Here is a 16,031-nt window from a genome sequence, read left to right on the forward strand (position 1 = left end):
TGCCCATAGAATAGAGGAAGAGCCTGAGGGTCTGAGAGGCTGGGCTGAGGTCTCACAGCCGATGATAAGGAAGGTCCTAAGAGTGAAACCCGGGAGTGGCTGACTCCAGGCTCTGTGCCTTTTCCTTGGCAAATTTCCATCCTCGGTCCTAGGTTCCTCCTCTGCAAAAGGAGAGGCCTCCCAGCTGCCAGAGGCAGTGAGCCTGTGATTAATTCTCCCTGGGAGGTGAAGGGAAGCCCCTAATTACTAGGGAGGATGGAGCATGGGTCATGTTAAGCCCCAGTTAAGCCCTTCCTCTGGGTCCCACTTGGTTGGCCAGGGAGAAAGACTACTGTCTAATGGCCTGCGAGCGAGTGCAGGCTCTCTCCCGAGAGGACCCGGTCATTTGGGGCCTCCCTACAGTGCATCTGCCTGGGCGGAGGTCAGGAAGGCAGCACCTGTCGTGCACAGCATCTGTGGGAAGGGGAGATGCAGGTGGGAGGGGAGATGTAGCTGGCAGGATTTGGGAGTCAAGGAGCTGGGGGTCAGCAGGGGGGATGGGGTGGGCTATAACCCCTGTGAGAAACCCCAGAGCATCCTGCCACAGTCGGTGAAGCCAGTTGTGTATGAGTTTCCTCTGTGTCTGTCTGGTTTTGTAGCATTCTTAACCGCTGACCTCTGTCTGGGCCAAGTTCTATCTCTTCTTGGTCTCAGGCTCTCAGAATTAGCCTTCCTCCCCCATGTTCCTCAAGGGTTGTACAGACTTTTCTGATTACCCAAAACTTTATTTTAAAAAATGCCATTCAGTCCTCATCAAGTAGTTTCATTAAATATCCCCACTCCTGAATTTACATATAGGGAGACAGTCCAGTGTGGTTAAGAGCATAGGGATTAGACTCAGTTGGACCTAGGTTCAATCCTTTGCTCTGTATTTTCCTAGCTGTGTGACCTTGGGCAAGTTATTTGGCTTCTCTGAACCTCATCTTCCTCTTGTGCAAAATGGGGATCACAATGGTAGCTACCTCTTGGGCTGAAGATTAAACGAGCTAATGCATATGAGTGCTTTACACTGCTGGCACATAGTAACCATTACCTAAATGGTTTCTACAATTTATTGTGTGAGTTATATGTTTGTATATGTATAAAGCAAAGCATATCCCTATATATTTATTTATGTCACTTTATTTTGGGCTTGTGAGGGTAGGGATGGCCTTTTCATTTTATGGTCTTTCTTAATTGGGATCACATAAAACATGTCATATCATAAATACCCCATTTCAGGGTGGCAACACTCAGCTGTATTTGCTTTGCTCTATGGCGCTCTCCTTGGGTGTGTTTCAGAACAAACACTCCACACGGCACGAGGCTGACTCTGTGACTTAGAGATCGGAGGGGAGAAGGGACTAGATTCAGAGCTCATTTCTTTGGCTGTTAACTGAGCAGCCAAACATAAAGCCTCATACTCCTGTGTGTGGAACCCTTGCTATGAAGTAAATGTTCGTGCCTTCCCCCTCCCCTCCCCTCAAGTCCACATGTTGAAGCCCAGATCCCCAGTATGATGGTGTCTGAGGTGGGGCCTTTGGGAAGTAATTAGGTTCAGGTGAGGTCACAAGGATGGAGCCCCAATGATGGGATTAGTGCCCTTATAAGAAGAGGAAGGGACTAGAGCTCACTCTGTCTTCAGCATGTGAAGACACAACAGAAGTCAGCCATCTGCAAGCCAGGAGGAAGGTTCTACCAGGAACCTTGATCTGGGACTTCCAGCTTCCATGACTGTGGGAAATAAATGTTGTTGTCTAAGTCACCCATCTATGGAATTATGTTTTAGCAGCCCGAGCAGACCAAGAGAGCCCTGCTCCAGGCATGTGGTGAAGTCAGCCAATCTGATGCCAAGGTTTCCAAATGCTCCTTCTCTTTGCTAATGTTCCCTCCTTCTCACAGTGACTGTGACCCTGACCTCTCTGGCCACTTTGTTCTTCTCTCTGATGGAGTCCCCTCAGACCTCTTGAATCAGAATCGCTAGGCAGAATCCTGGGAATATGGGTTTTTAGGGAGGTCTGCAGGTGATTCTGGTGGACGGGGCATCCTGGCAGGGGAACCAGTGCTGTGACCTACAGCAGCTCATTCTCCTCTGAGGGAGGAAGCAGGTGGAGGTCTCGCCCACGTCTTAACCCTGGGTCGCCCTCACTTAACGCTGTGCTTGGAGACATCACAACAGGCACTGTGGGGAAGTTCAGCGGAGTAGCCCTGAGATTGTGTGAGGGGACCCTCCCTCTAACTGAAGCCTCTCCCAGGAAGGTGTGTCTTTGGTGTGAGTTCAGATAAGAGGGACAGAAATGGTGGGGAAAATAGGACAGATTGTGTGGGCCTGCGACTTTCTCTCCTTCTCCAGTTTGGAGTCCCACCCACCTCCTGGGCTAGGTGAGCCTTCCAGAGTGGCCTGAGGCAGTAGTCCAGAGCCTGATTGAGCACTGGGAACTGGGGTGACATTGGGAATGGGGTCCTGAAATGCCTTCATTTCAGAAAAGTTTACAAATCTTCCATGTGCTAATTTCTCTCCTGTAAATCTACCTCTCATCCAGAGGGTCAGTTTGGTTGTTCAATGGAGCAGAATGGTTTCTGAGCACCCACTCAGTGCCAGACGCAGAGCTAAGACTTAGGGATACTGGGATGAACCACACATCTCTGAAATGCTTACAGTCTCCTGAAGTGGGTTCAGAGTGTGTTCTGAGGATCAACTGTGGCAGAATGACCTGGAATGGGTTTTTTAAAACAGAGATGCCCAATTTCAACAAATGTACCACTCTGGTGAGGGATGTTAGTAATGGGAGAGGCTGTGCATGTGTGGGGGTGGGGATATATAGGAAACCTCTGTACCTTCTGCTCAGTTTTTCTATGAAAATAAAACTGCTCTATAAAAATTGTTAAAAAGAATAAAATGTAGATGCCTGATCCTCTAAAACCCAGGTCTACTTATGCAGAATTTCAGAGGGTGGGGTCCTGACATCTGCAATTTTGGAAGGCCCTTTGCAGAATCTCATTCACCGTAAAGTTTGAGAACCAGTGGAAATAAGCTACTTAAAATTTTAAACAACTCCAAATTTATGTCCATTGTATAAAATACACATAAACAAGAAGAAGAAAATTAAAACCACTTGTAACCCTACCCTCCTAAGATAATCATCCTTAGCATTTTATTGAATACCCTTCTAGGGGTGGGTGTGTGTGTGTGTGTGTGTGTGTGTGTGTGTGTGTGTGTGTGTGTATTTAGACACATGTGTAGCATCCATGTGTACCTGACACTGTGCTGAAGCCCTGGGGACAAAGATGAGAAAAAGGATGGTCCTGGCCTGGAACACCCACGGTCATGTTAAACGATGCCTGGCACAGCTTGAGGCCCTGCTTTAGTCACCCACTCACCTGCTCTTATCTTTTCCCCACAGGTATACATCATTAACGTGACCTGGTCCGACTCCACGTCCCAGACCATCTACCGGAGGTACAGCAAGTTCTTTGACCTGCAGGTGAGTGGGTCTGAGCTCAGATGGTGCCTGGTTCCACACGAAGTGGCCTGAGTGTCTGGTGGGTTGGCCTCTCTCACGTCCTCAGTCATCCAGAGAATCCCCTTCCCAAGCTCTCAGGGTCAGAGTCTAGGCAGAGCAGAGGGACAGAAGAGGGAACCTCGGCGCTCAAGCTGGGTTGGGCTCAGTCCTGGATGATGCAGGCAGATACCTGGGGCTTTGCTGGCTTCCTCAGATGGTCTTAACAGTCATGCTTTGTCACCCTCCTTCGTCTGGAGGGTGGTAAACCAGGGCGGAAAGGCGGGAGGTTGGCCATGGGTGCTGTGTACTTGAGCAGACATGTGTCTGTAAACATCCAGGGTGAGACACAAGCCACCATATCATTGCAGGCAAAGAAAAGCAAACACACAGAAAAGACTGAAACAGAAAATAAGCTGTTTCTTGAACTACAGACACAAATGCGGCATACCACTGTGTCTGTGTAACCAAATAAGGCTCTTATCTCCCTGTTTGTACAAGTGTATGATATGTGTGTCTCTCTAACATACCCAGGCATGTCACACAGGGGGATGGTAGCATGGATCCACAATTCCATTGTAGACACCTCCCTTGAGGCCAGCTAATTTGATTAGGCCTCTTTAGGTTACAAGTAATAGTTTTACACTCATACTGGCTTAGACAAAAAGGAGACTTGGTTGGAAGGATATACCAGGGAAGCTTATGCAGTCAACCAGATGGTGGAAAGGGGAGAGAGGCAGTGGCTTCAGGAACACCTGAAACCAAGGCTGCTCTCCCTCTGTCTTGTCTTGGCTTCTCTCTGGGTACTGTCATCAGTAGTTCAGCTGTCAGTAGCTCCCAAATTTCATATCTTATGGTTCCCAACAGCAGAGAGACTGACTGTCTCCCAGTTCCAAACTGAAAAATCCCAGGCAAGACTCTGATTGGCCTGACTTGGGTCAGGTGCCGTCTCTGCACTAATCACTATGGTCTAGGGTAGACAGACATGAACACAGACATGGCCACTAGGGGACCCACCCCTGTTTATCAGAGGCAGGCACCAGACAAGGCAGAATCATTGAGAGTTGGGCAGCAACCCTTCCTATATCAGGAAGGGAAAGCTGAGAGGTTCTAGATTCTTCCTTAGGGCTATGAGCCTGGTTTAGGCCTATAAAAACACAAAGAAGAGACATCCACTGCTGGCCCTCACAACCAAGGTCCACTCCTTCCTTTGCAGGCCTCTGGTGGTGAGTCATCTTGGAGAGGCCAGGCTTGCATGTTTGCCTCCAAGTACCTGACTTTATCCCACTGTCATTATGGCTCTGTCTATGAGATGAGCCAAAGGTGAGCCAGCTCCCTGCATTACAAATCCTCTCTTAATCGCTAACAATATGGGGTTGAAAGCCACACCTTAAGCTCCTGCCTTCTTCCTCTTGCCCCATCAACTCCTGTCCAGTCTCCTCGTGTCCTTCCGGCATAAACTGTTGGGATTTGCTGATACCCCATCAATGGGTGTAGTGTGCTGGACAGGAAATGATCACTTAGTTGGGGAGAGGGAACCCTGAAAGGACTCATTGATGAGCCAGAGGGAAACTCTCAAATCAGAACTTTTCTCCCCCCTCTTTTCTGTTCTATTCCCCTACCCCCTCCCTAGTTACAGAATCTCACAGGAAAGGAATGCTGCTCCCCCCACTTCTCCCTTGCCTGGAGGGCTCATTTCCTGTGTGTTGAGAGGGGACACACGGCATGAGGCAGCTTGTACGATGCGCTGGCCCTAGTCATGAGCATGGCCAGGCCTGTCCATGTGGGTCATTGTTACCCTGTAGATGCAGTTTGGAAAGGGGTTGGGATGGTTCTTTGGAATTTAACCTTTCAACCAAGCATTTTGGGAACCCATTTTTCAGAACTTGACATGATGACTTGTAATGGCCTTCATTTTAGAAAGCCTTTCTTATTTATCAGGATCTCTGATTTTAATATGGCGTTCCTATAGAGGAAGAATAAATGGCATTGCTAATTCCGTCTCTGGTCACTGGTGGCTCTCAGACCTCAGCTTGGAGCTTAGGCACTGGGGACACATTGCCTGGGACCAGTTACTGGCTCTGTCACTCTGTAACTCCAGAGAGGTTCCTTCCTTAGCTTCTCCATCTTCTCATCTGTAGAATGAAGGTTCACATGGTACCCACCCGGTAGGGTTGTTGTGAGGAGGAAATGAGCAAATCCATGTTTTCCCCGGCACATGGTTGTCTAGTGAGTTACTTGGTGTTAACAGGTGACAAGGATGATGGGCTGCCTGGCTGAAGGGTCTGGGCACTTAGTACCTCCTGTCATGGTGTTGCTTTCTCGTTTTCATCCCTTGGCTTCACTCTGCTGAGTTGCCGCTCAGTGCCAGGGCTGTGTCAGAGCGTACACAGTCCCACAGGCTGTCTCTGGAGCTTGCCACTGGGACAGGACGGAGTGAGTTGGGAGGAGGGGTGTGAGCCGTAGAGCGCTATTCTCAGAATCCTTTTGCTCCTCCCCTTTTGGGCTGAGGCCCACCTTGGAACCCTGGAAGTACTGCGCCGACTAAGCCAGCCCAGGGAAAGCTGCCTAACTGGCTTTACTAACTCATGGTTCTGGGCTTTCTGGGGACTGTATACTTTTCTTTAGTATAAGTATATCCCATATATTGCAGGAGATATACTAAAAAGTTATTCATTGGGACTTCCTTGGCGGTCCAGTGGTTAAGAATCTGCGCTTCCACTGCAGGGAGCACAGGTTTGATCCCTGGTCAGGGGAACTAAGATCCCGTATGCCATATGGTGCAGCCAAAAAAAGTTTTTTTGAAGCTATTCATTGTTTATTTGAAATTCCTGTTTTATCCTTTGTCCTGTATTTTTCACTTGCTAAATCTGGCAGCCTTAGCCTGGCTGTGCATGGCAAGGGTGGAAGTATAAAGATGAGGAAACTAGGCTGGCTCGTGGTAAGAGTGGATTGGCCTTTGCCAAGGCCTCCACCACATTTGCACTTTTGCAGGGCAGAAGTGGCACAGGCGGAGGGACACTCATTTGAGAAGGACAAGGTCCCTTCCTTCTAGGAGTCTGTATCTAGTGGGGAAATAGACTTTTAAGCAATTTAGTCCACTGTAGATGAAATAAATACTAGATTGAGGTACAAGTAACATGCCAGGGGATGAAGAGGAAGGAAAGAGCATCCTTCTTGGGAGGGGGCAACTAAGAAGATGCCCATATATTTTTTTAATTAATTAATTAATTAATTTTTATTTATTTTTGGCTGCACTGGATCTTTGTTGCTGTGCACAGACTTTCTCTAGTTATGGCGAGCGGGGGCTCCTCTTCGTTGCGGTGCGCGGGCTTCTCATTGCGGTGGCTTCTCTTGTCGCGGAGCACGGGCTCTAGGCACACGGGCTCAGTAGTTGTGGCACGCGGGCTCTAGAGCGCAGGCTCAGTAGTTGTGAGGCACGGGCTTAGTTGCTCCGCGGCATGTGGGATCTTCCTGGACCAGGGCTCCAACCTGTGTCCCCTGCCTTGGCAGGTGTATTCTTAACCACTGCACCACCAGGGGAGCCCTGCCCATATGGTTTTGATTGGTGACAGTGGCCTAGAGTGATATAGCCACCACCCCCACTCCAGTTTGAGGGGATTTGGTTGCTTTTTGAGATTTATGGTTATCGAGGTAAAGTATGTCCCTAACTTATTTCTTAGTTTGTTCGTTCATTTATGCGTACTTGTCTGCCTCCTCTCCATCTGTCCATCCATCTGTCCATCTGCCCATCTATCCATCCATCCATCTATCCATCTATCCCAACCTATTCAGTCTTAAGTGCCTGCCTTCTGTGTCCCAGGAAGGATGCCAGGCTCTGGGTGGGGATTTATTGGTGAGCAAAAGCAGATCTGGTTACTGCTTTTATGGGACTTACAGCTTAATGAGGAAAGACAGATTTTAGTTTAAAAATGTATATACATATTATTTTATATGATTCCAAATGCTACAGAGAGAAGCACCATAGACATATTTTAGGGAAACCTTATACTCTGGTACCAGAGCAGACTTCCCTGAAGAAGTAAGTTTATCTGACAGACCAATGAGTTATTTTCTTTTATTTTGGGGGCTCAGGGTTTCTTTTATGCATTTTTCCAGACAAGCAAGAATGTACATATACAATTCTAATAACCCGCTTGGTCATCCACGCCCCCCTGAAATCCTTCCAAGGGCACTAGGATAAGACCCTCTACTCTGCCCAAAACCTTCTTCTCTTCCCATGTTTCTTTCTTGAGCCTTCAGCCCCAGTGGTTCTGCCACCTTCTCACTCAAGGGCCTGTGAACCCAGCCCCTCTTCCCACCCACTGGGAAGCACCAGGTATGGAACCTTTAGACTTGTGCTGTCCAATGCAGTAAGCCACCAGCCACATGCGGCTAGTTACGTGTAAATTTAAGTTAATTTAAAAACTTAAAGATCAAATTTTAAAAATTCAATTAAGTTCATTTAATTTTTTTTAAATGAAATGAAATTTAGTTTCTTCGTCATACTTGCTGCATTGCAAGTGCCCAAGAGCCGCAGTGGCTAATGGCTACATACCGAGCAGATACAGAACATTTCTACCATCACAGGAAGTTCTATTGGACTGTGCTGCCTCTGACCATTGGGGACACACAGCAGGCTCGATCTGGCTTTACGCCCACCCCAGTGTGCTCTGCCACCTCCCAGGCCCTCCCCAGTTGTCCTCTAACATCTTCCAGGGCCCCTGCGGCAGGAGGGGGACTGTATTCCACCGTGATTTGCCCCATCCATAGAGCAATTCAAATTCAACAGCTCTTCCAAACACCTCTTCTGGAAACCAGGTCAGTTACTAGAAAGGGCTCCTAAGGGCATTTCAGATGTCAAGCTGGGAACAGGGAAAGGAGAGGCTCTAGGTCTCCAAGTGGAAATTGGTTTCTTCTAAAAATAATCCACCACTCAGCCCTATCTGACCACGAAACGGACCTGTCCCAGAGGGAGCTGGCAGGGACAAGGCCTGATATTGAGGCCTGTTTAGTTATAAAGAGTTTGGATTACTTGGAGGTGGAGTTAAGGGGAGAGGGAGCAGGGAAAAGGACCGCAGATGCTCTTAAGCTGCCTTCTCTTTGGTGCTGGACCACGTTTCCAGCCTCTGTAAATTTCCTTGCACAGCTCCTTCACTGTTAAGTGTCTCCCCCAAGACCTCGCCCCACCAAGGAAGGACCGGAAGGCTCTCTGAAGCTCCAGCTCCATCAAAGGTTGTTTCACAATCTGACCTACAAGGCGCTGGGATGCAGTAATTGCTCTGCAAACATTGGCTCCATAGTGCTGCTGGCCCTTTAGTCTGAACTCTGGCCAGTGAGTGCACAGGGTCAATATTTGATCAGAGCTGGGAGAGGCCCTTTAGCCTCCCCCATGCTGCTTGGGAGATAGAGTTAAGAAGGCTGTTCAGGTTTGCTCATTTGTTCTAAAGGGCTTAACCTATTATGAAGAGCTTTTATCTCTCTTCCTTATTCATCTCTCCAGCGTCTCCACCCACTTACCCACCCAGGGTCACACTCACTTTTCAGCTCTCAAATAGCCAGGCTTATGATGGGTGAACAAAACTATAATCTGCAAATTGTTAATAACCAACCTTAGGAGGGATGTGTATGTGTGTGTGGGCGTGTTCTGATGTAATATAGGGAGAGTTACAGGATCACAGCATTTTTATAATTAGAAGAGCTCTACCCCCCAGTCCCTCATTGCAGGTAAACATCTGTGTTCATTTTTCTATTCCTTAAATTTATGTGAGCTTTAGTTTGGTTTGATGTCCAGAGCAGGCCTCAGCTCAGGTCAAACTGGGGTGATCCTGGTGTGTGCAGGGATCAACCTGAGAGTAGAAGAGGGGTCTGGGGGAGGTGTCTTCCCTGCAGGCTCTGTCTTTTAATCATCAAGGCAAGCTCTGTGTTGTTTGAGATCATTGACCCTAGACTAAAGCCTGGGGGAGGTAACTTGCCACGTTCTAAGAACAGTTTTGTACCCAGGATTCTAGAGAGTCCCAGCACGTGGTGTGGCAGTTCTAGTGCCAGCAGTGCGATAAGCTGAGGGTCACTGTGATTGCTCGCATGCCCTGGACAGACAAGAGCATTGGCCTTGACTGAGGTCAGTCCCCAGTCCCAGGAAGCCTCCTATTGTTTGCCGTGGCAAAAATGGGAAACATAGGGGATGGCTAAGTAAGCTGTTGTCTCATACCACTTTGTACAACAGTCAAAACCATAGAGACTGATCGGTCCCATGGATGGAGCTCTAAGAAATGTTAATGAATGCCCAGTGCGAGTTTCAAAACATTGTATCATAGCAATTATGCAAAAACAACAAGATACATCTTGTATAAGTACATGCACAGCATAAGTACGCAATTATTTTTAAAAGGTCTGGAAGGATACACTCCAAATTGGTAAAAGAGTTATCTCTGGAAGAGGGCTGGGGACATGGATGGGAGGGAGGGCTTGGTCAAAAGGGAACCTTAGCCTTATTTGTAATGTCTTACTTTTTTTAAAAAGGAGAATGTAGTCATGTATTACTTACAACATTTATATATAATAATTAAAAGATACCTGTGGGAGGAGGTGGGAAAAGTGGGAGGTCTAAAATAAACTGTGTTCCTCCCGGTCATTACAGTATAATGGGACAGAAAACACACAGGTTAAAAAAATAGACATTAATAACATATCTAACAAGAGAAAGAAAATGAAAATGATTATTAAAATCACATTACCTCATATTTCCTGAATCACCATTCTAGATCATTCCTATGGAATGTAACTGGTTAGAATCCATTACAGCAAACCCCAGGGACCTGTCCAAATTATCTTGTCAAACTGGAATCTTGTATTCCAGTATTGCCTACAACACATGAACTGTGTATTGGGCCAAGAAGCACTTGGGTGGCAGTTCTCGTGTCATGATGAACCACGCTGAGAGCTTCTTGGCTGTGGAGTGCAATGGTTAAGGGCAGGTACTCCAGGGTCAGGATGGTTGGATTCCAAGACCAGCTCCAGCACTTACTAGCTGTATATAACCTTTGGTGAGTTCTTTAACCTCTCTGTACCTCGGTTTTCTCATCTGTGTAATGGGGATAATAAAAATACCTGCCTCATGGGGTGATAGTAAGAATGAAATGAGACAATCCATGTAAAGAAAGCCCTGAGAATAGTGACTCGTGTGGAGTCCCTAGACAGGGAAGCTGAGAACTCACCAGTTAGGTCCTCAGAAACTTAACTTCAAGAGAAAATAGCTGGACATCCCTACTCCAGCTGGAGGCCGAGGTTTCTTCCTGTGCCCCATCTATACAGACTTCACTTTCACCACATAGCTCTGTCTGCGTCCAGGTGGGAGAGGCAGGTGGTGGTGGTTAGGTCTTCCCAGATAAACTGTTTCACCTCCGAAGTGTAATTACCAATCCACCATCCTCTGTTAGGAAAACACTGCTGTTCAGAAAGTTGCTATTCGTCGACAGTTTTTCCTTGCTCTTGGAAAGAGGCATCTTTCAGATTCCTGATGGAACACAGGGGGATTCCAGGGGAGCCCTGTGGGGATTCCAGTAGCTCCTGGGAATTCTGTGGCTGGCTTCCCCTCCCCCGGGAGCTGGCTCTGCCTCAGCTGCTCCCTTTCATCTGGCCCCACGGCCTGAGGGTGAACTCCAGTTTCCTCTCTGTCTACTGATTTCCCCTCTGGCAGGTTCTGCCTAGCGGAGGGGAGAGGGCCGTAGGGTGTCTGTTCTCCAGGAAGTGTTGGGTGGGGAAGGCCTGGGGAAATGGTACCTCCAGGCCGGCTCAGGTTGGAAAGCTGTTCACTGAGTTGGAATCCTGGGTTGCTCGGTGCCCAGCTAGCGTGCACTTGAAGGTGGGTTTATTTTTTTTCCACTCCAAGCAGATGAAGTTTGCAGTTTGTACAGTGACTCCTTCTTGTGCAGTTTCCCCAGCCCCACGGGTTTAGGAATGACCTTGTACATGAGGGGTCTTGCAGGTCCAGAATAGATGGAGAGAGGTGACCATGGGCATCGTACATGGGGCAGGGTGTCCACACGTCCGTGCCAGATGCATACGGTGGCAGGGTCTGCTGTCAGCCATCCCCACCGTCTGCCCCGGCAGAGCTTAAGGATGCAAAGAGAGGAGAGGAGCTTGTCCGACGGTCTGAAGCAGCCAGAGCTGTGGGATCCTTGTCATGCTGCAGGTGCACTTGGGAAATTAATCTTTTCCTATACAGATGAGTACCTGGTCTGTGAGCACCTGTCTTGGTACCTGCGTGCATTTGGTGCATGTGGTCTTCCTGGCAAATGGTCTGTAGGTGGTCCTGGCACACATCTCCCAAGGAGTTCCTCAGGGACCAAGCCGTGTCTGACGAGACCCTCACTTGTGACCGCCAGGAAGTCAGGAGCCATCTCTGCCTTTTTCTGTTCTCTCATCCTCCCTCAGGGGCAAGGTGGGATTGTCACACAGTGGGGGAAGCCCCTTTGTAGACATTGGGGAAGATTGTAAGAAAAGCTGGAATGTCCTCTGGGTAGTAAACCTTGGCACTATTCTTTGGCTCTAAGCTTCTGGGTGAAGTCTGGTGGGTGTGGGCACTGGGGACTTAGGGAGCTGCCTGCTCCCCCAGTAACTGTCCTGCAGGGCGGACGAGAACACATCTTTCAGGGAGAGAAATCAGCTGTGTGCAAATATCTCAACATGGGAGGTACATGCTTGCCGACCAGCATTAACCAGATCTGCTGGCGAACTGGGGTGGAATTGAGTTTCATGACCAGAAGGCCCTTAGAAATCATCTATCAGGATGATAACATATCTGGCACTCATGCTGCCACTTTCTGGTCTTGTGTCCACAGCAGGCATCACTAATTGATCACAGCACATTCCCATCCGGTGCCCGTGGCTGACACTGTTCCATGGGTCCTGAGCCCATACATGGTCTCAGAGTCTTTCTGAAAAAACAAACCCAGATATCTTCAGGAAGACATTACCTATCAATTGGCAATGGTACCTTGAGATGAAATTTATTGGCCACCCTCTGATGTAGTCCATTTCCTTTATTTGACAGATGAGGAAATGAGGCCCTAAGAGGGGAAGTGACTCGTCTACATTACAGGGCCAGCAAGTGAGAGCAGGACTAGAGCTCAGGCGCTCTAGGTTTAGTTTATTCCAATCTGGAATTCTAGCCTCCCCTCCAGAAGTCTTCTTTCTGTTTTTGGTTGAGGAGGGCAGGAAGCCCCTGTTGCATCACCAGGAGAGCTCCTGGGGGGAGGGGGCAATCATTCACCCTTCCTGGAGAGAAGATGCCTGTGCAGAGCAGAAGACTTCTCTCCGCCTCCCAGAAAGTTCTGCCCAGCTGCTGCCTGGAGCTCAGCCCAAGCGTCCTGCCTACCACTGCCCACTTCTCTCATTGGGTAATAACTCTCAGCTTTGCCAGAGGTGGCATCTGAGTCAGGCCACACCTGCCTGATTGCTCCGAGCTGCACACCTTGTTTTCCCGGCGTGAGGGTGTCATGTCAGGGTGTGTTTGGGTGTGACATCAGCGAGGCCCTGCTGCCACCACTTCCCTCTTCCTCAGGCCCCAAGGTCTGACCTAGCAAGCTCAGCTCTGCCCGCACCGGGCCCCCATCTACCCCTCTTTGGATAACAAATGGAGAGTTGGCTGCACAGTGCTTGGGGGCACAGTGTCCCTTCCAAGCTGGAGAATGAAGGGAAGGAAGATCTCTAGTGGTGGCCAGGTGAGTGGCGTGTGTGTGTGTGTGTGTGTGTGTGTGTGTGTGTGTGTGTGTGTGTGTGTGTGTGTGTGTTCGCGCGCGCACGCGCGCGCGCGAGCTGCATGAAGCCTTCAACTGTGACCAAGGCACTGCCTTCCCACAGGAAGGAATTTCAAGTCAGCCCTGGCATTTTGGAGGAGTGCCAGCTACATGCCTGGCACTAGGCTTGGTAATGGGGACCCCGAGGGGAGAAGTCAGGGTCATCCTGGGTGGAAAAGCCAGGCTGACAGCCTTAGCCTGAGCCAGAGCCGCCAACTGGTGGGAGAATCAGGGTAGGCGCAGAAGGCGTAGAATGGGTGGGCAATCAGGGTGTAGACCACTGCCATCAGCCCTGCTGCTTGGGCGCCCCAGCCTGCTTGTTGAGGTCTTGGCGTCCTTGTATCCCCTCCGCAACAGCAGCAACAGTTGGTTTTGCTTTTGACTCTTGTGGACCTGAGACAGCCAGTGTGAACTGTGGGAGCCTGAGTTGTGGGCTTGTTGGAAGGAAGACAGCCACAAGCCAGGTGACCCAGAGATGCAGTGATTTCCCTCACCGGCACCCTGCCACCCCTGGGCATCAGCCCCCGTGTGATTTGGGGGGCTGCAATTACTGCATCTCCGGTACATTTCCTCAGGCCAGGCCATTGTGCGAGTTACTGGAGAATTGTAGTTCTTTCCTTTATATCCAAAATTTAGCTAGAGCCAAGGAAAAAAGATTTTAGATTCCTCAGAGACCTCCACAGTTGGGTGACAGCAGGCTCTCCAAAAGAGCCTGTGGGATTCTTGGTACCAACTTCCCAACTTTCCGAGTGGAGTAGTTTGCTCTCAGTGATGGGAAGCTCAGGCTTTGTTGTCAGACAGACTTACATGAATGTGACCTCATCCCTACTACCTCTTATCAGCTGTGTGACCCTGGGCCATTACCTAACCTCCAAGAGACTCAGCCTTCTCATCTGCTAAATGACTCTAATTGCAAAAACTGCTTCACAGAGTCCTTGTGAGATTTTTAGGAGACAACGCACAGGAAACCTTTCCCACTGAGACTGAAGCAGCTATGCAGAGTCATTAGGGTGGCGACCACAGCCCTGTGGACACGGTGTCTGTCCAGCCTGAACTAGGGTAACATTCCCAGCCACGAAAGGGTCTTAGGCACCCCCAAGCTGCAGTAAATGAATGCTCCAGGGCTGGCCAGGAGACAGCCCCAAATGCCAGCCAGGGTTTGGCTCCATCTGCTAATTAGGGAGCATTTATCTGGTGCCCAGCAGAACAAAGTGGCCAGTTCAGCCATGCTGGAAGGCTGAGCTCAGTGCTGGCTGGGGGCTGGGGAGGAGACTCGGAATGGGACGGGCATGGGGGCATCCCTGGGGCTAAACGGACCACATTCAGAAATGGCTTAAAAAAAACCCCACCCAAACAGGAAGCATGAGGCTGGTGTACAGGCTGGAGCTGAGATGCTGGCAGAGAGGGTGGCTCTGGCGCACAACAAGCAGCCATTCTTCCCACTGAGACGGTGCCGACCTGCTCTCCTCGGGGCATCTCTGGTGAGGGCCGGCCTGCTGGCTCCCCAAGGAAACGAGCTTGTTTTTATCCTGCGGGTGGAGGGGAGGGATGGCCTAAGAAATCGAACACATGTAGGAGGGCTCAAAACTGAGATTTTATCCGTCGTATTATGTACTTGGGGGACACTTTGGGCCAGTTTGGAATACCTAGGTTTCTTGGCTGTGTAGTTGAGAAACGAGGTGAGGGAGGGTAGAGCTGCAGAACCACCCTTTCTGCAGGTGGGGGCCCAGGATCTAGACCGGCCGTCTGGCTCTGGACTCCACAGGCTAAACCCTTCTGTCCACTCTCCCCTGTAACTTTGATGTGCCCCTACATGGGCTAGAGCACTGCAGAGCCAGCCTGGGAGATCCCAGCACCTCAGAGAGGAGGGGGGTCCTTTCCCTCCCTTACCAGGAAGGCTTCAGCTGCAGAGCAGGTGGGGCTGGGCTGGCCTCTGGAGGTGGGTACTGCCCTGACCCACTGCCCAGGCTGGGGAGGGTTTGGGCTGGGCTGATAGAGAGAGAAATGGTCAGTTTCTGTATGTTCATTTCCTTTTCTCTGCCCTTGAGTCTTGGATTCTCCCTATGGTGTTCTCTCTGTGTCTCTCTCTTTCCCCAGTTTCTCGTTATCTCTATCTCCCAAGGGTCTCTGAGTCTGGGCCTGTCTCTGGGCATAGCTCTGTTCATCCCTGTGACCTTTCCCCAGCCTCCTTTCTGGAGGTGTTTTCTCTGGCTCTGCTATGTCTTTGTCAGTCTCTGGGTCTCTTTTGTCTGTATGTCTTCCCCCCGGGATGCTGCCATGTCCCAAGCAGGAGTCTGGGAGAAGGGCAGGTGAGGGCCTGACTGTGACCTGTATGGAGGGTCGCTGACTGTGATGAGCAAGGGGCTTGGCACGTCTACACCCTCAAAGGCAAAAGCCCCGATGGGGAGTGGGGCTGCTTCCCCTTCTCAGGGGAAATTAACCATTTTCCTGACAATGGCTTATGTGTAGACATTCCTTTTGGAATCCAGTGACGGTCTTGGCACCCTGGTGGGGAGCCTGCCCTGCCTCCAGAGGGCACCCGTGATGGCCAGCCATTGGTCTTCCCCCTGCTAGAAGAGATGTGACTGCAGTCCCCCTGCCCCAGGCCTGGCGGTGCTCTCAGCCCTCACCCAGGCTGCCCCAGAGAGTCGGGCTCGGGGCTCCTGTGGGTAAGGTGGGGACCACAGGCTGGCTCTTCCTCTTCTCTAGCTGG

At 49.9% G+C, this 16,031-nt stretch overlaps 1 protein-coding gene across 7 annotated transcripts in view; it reads left to right on the forward strand.

The window, feature by feature from the left end:
• SH3PXD2A (SH3 and PX domains 2A) overlaps positions 1-16,031 on the forward strand; it is a 240,037-nt gene that overhangs the window by 50,112 nt on the left and 173,894 nt on the right. For 6 of the 7 annotated variants that reach the window (XR_004522555.2, XM_033842081.2, XM_033842084.2 and 3 more), the window contains one exon: positions 3,423-3,503. Coding sequence is in view for 5 of the 7 variants with exons in the window: in XM_033842084.2 (XP_033697975.1) it covers positions 3,423-3,503 (81 nt within the window). In the remaining 2 variants the exon portion in view is untranslated. Of the gene's footprint in view, positions 1-3,422; positions 3,504-13,072; positions 13,244-16,031 lie in introns of those variants that run through there. The other variant, XM_033842080.2, reaches the window with a different exon arrangement.

Source organism: Tursiops truncatus, chromosome 16 (genome assembly GCF_011762595.2).
Source record: "Tursiops truncatus isolate mTurTru1 chromosome 16, mTurTru1.mat.Y, whole genome shotgun sequence".
NCBI classification, from domain to species: Eukaryota; Metazoa; Chordata; class Mammalia; order Artiodactyla; family Delphinidae; genus Tursiops; species Tursiops truncatus.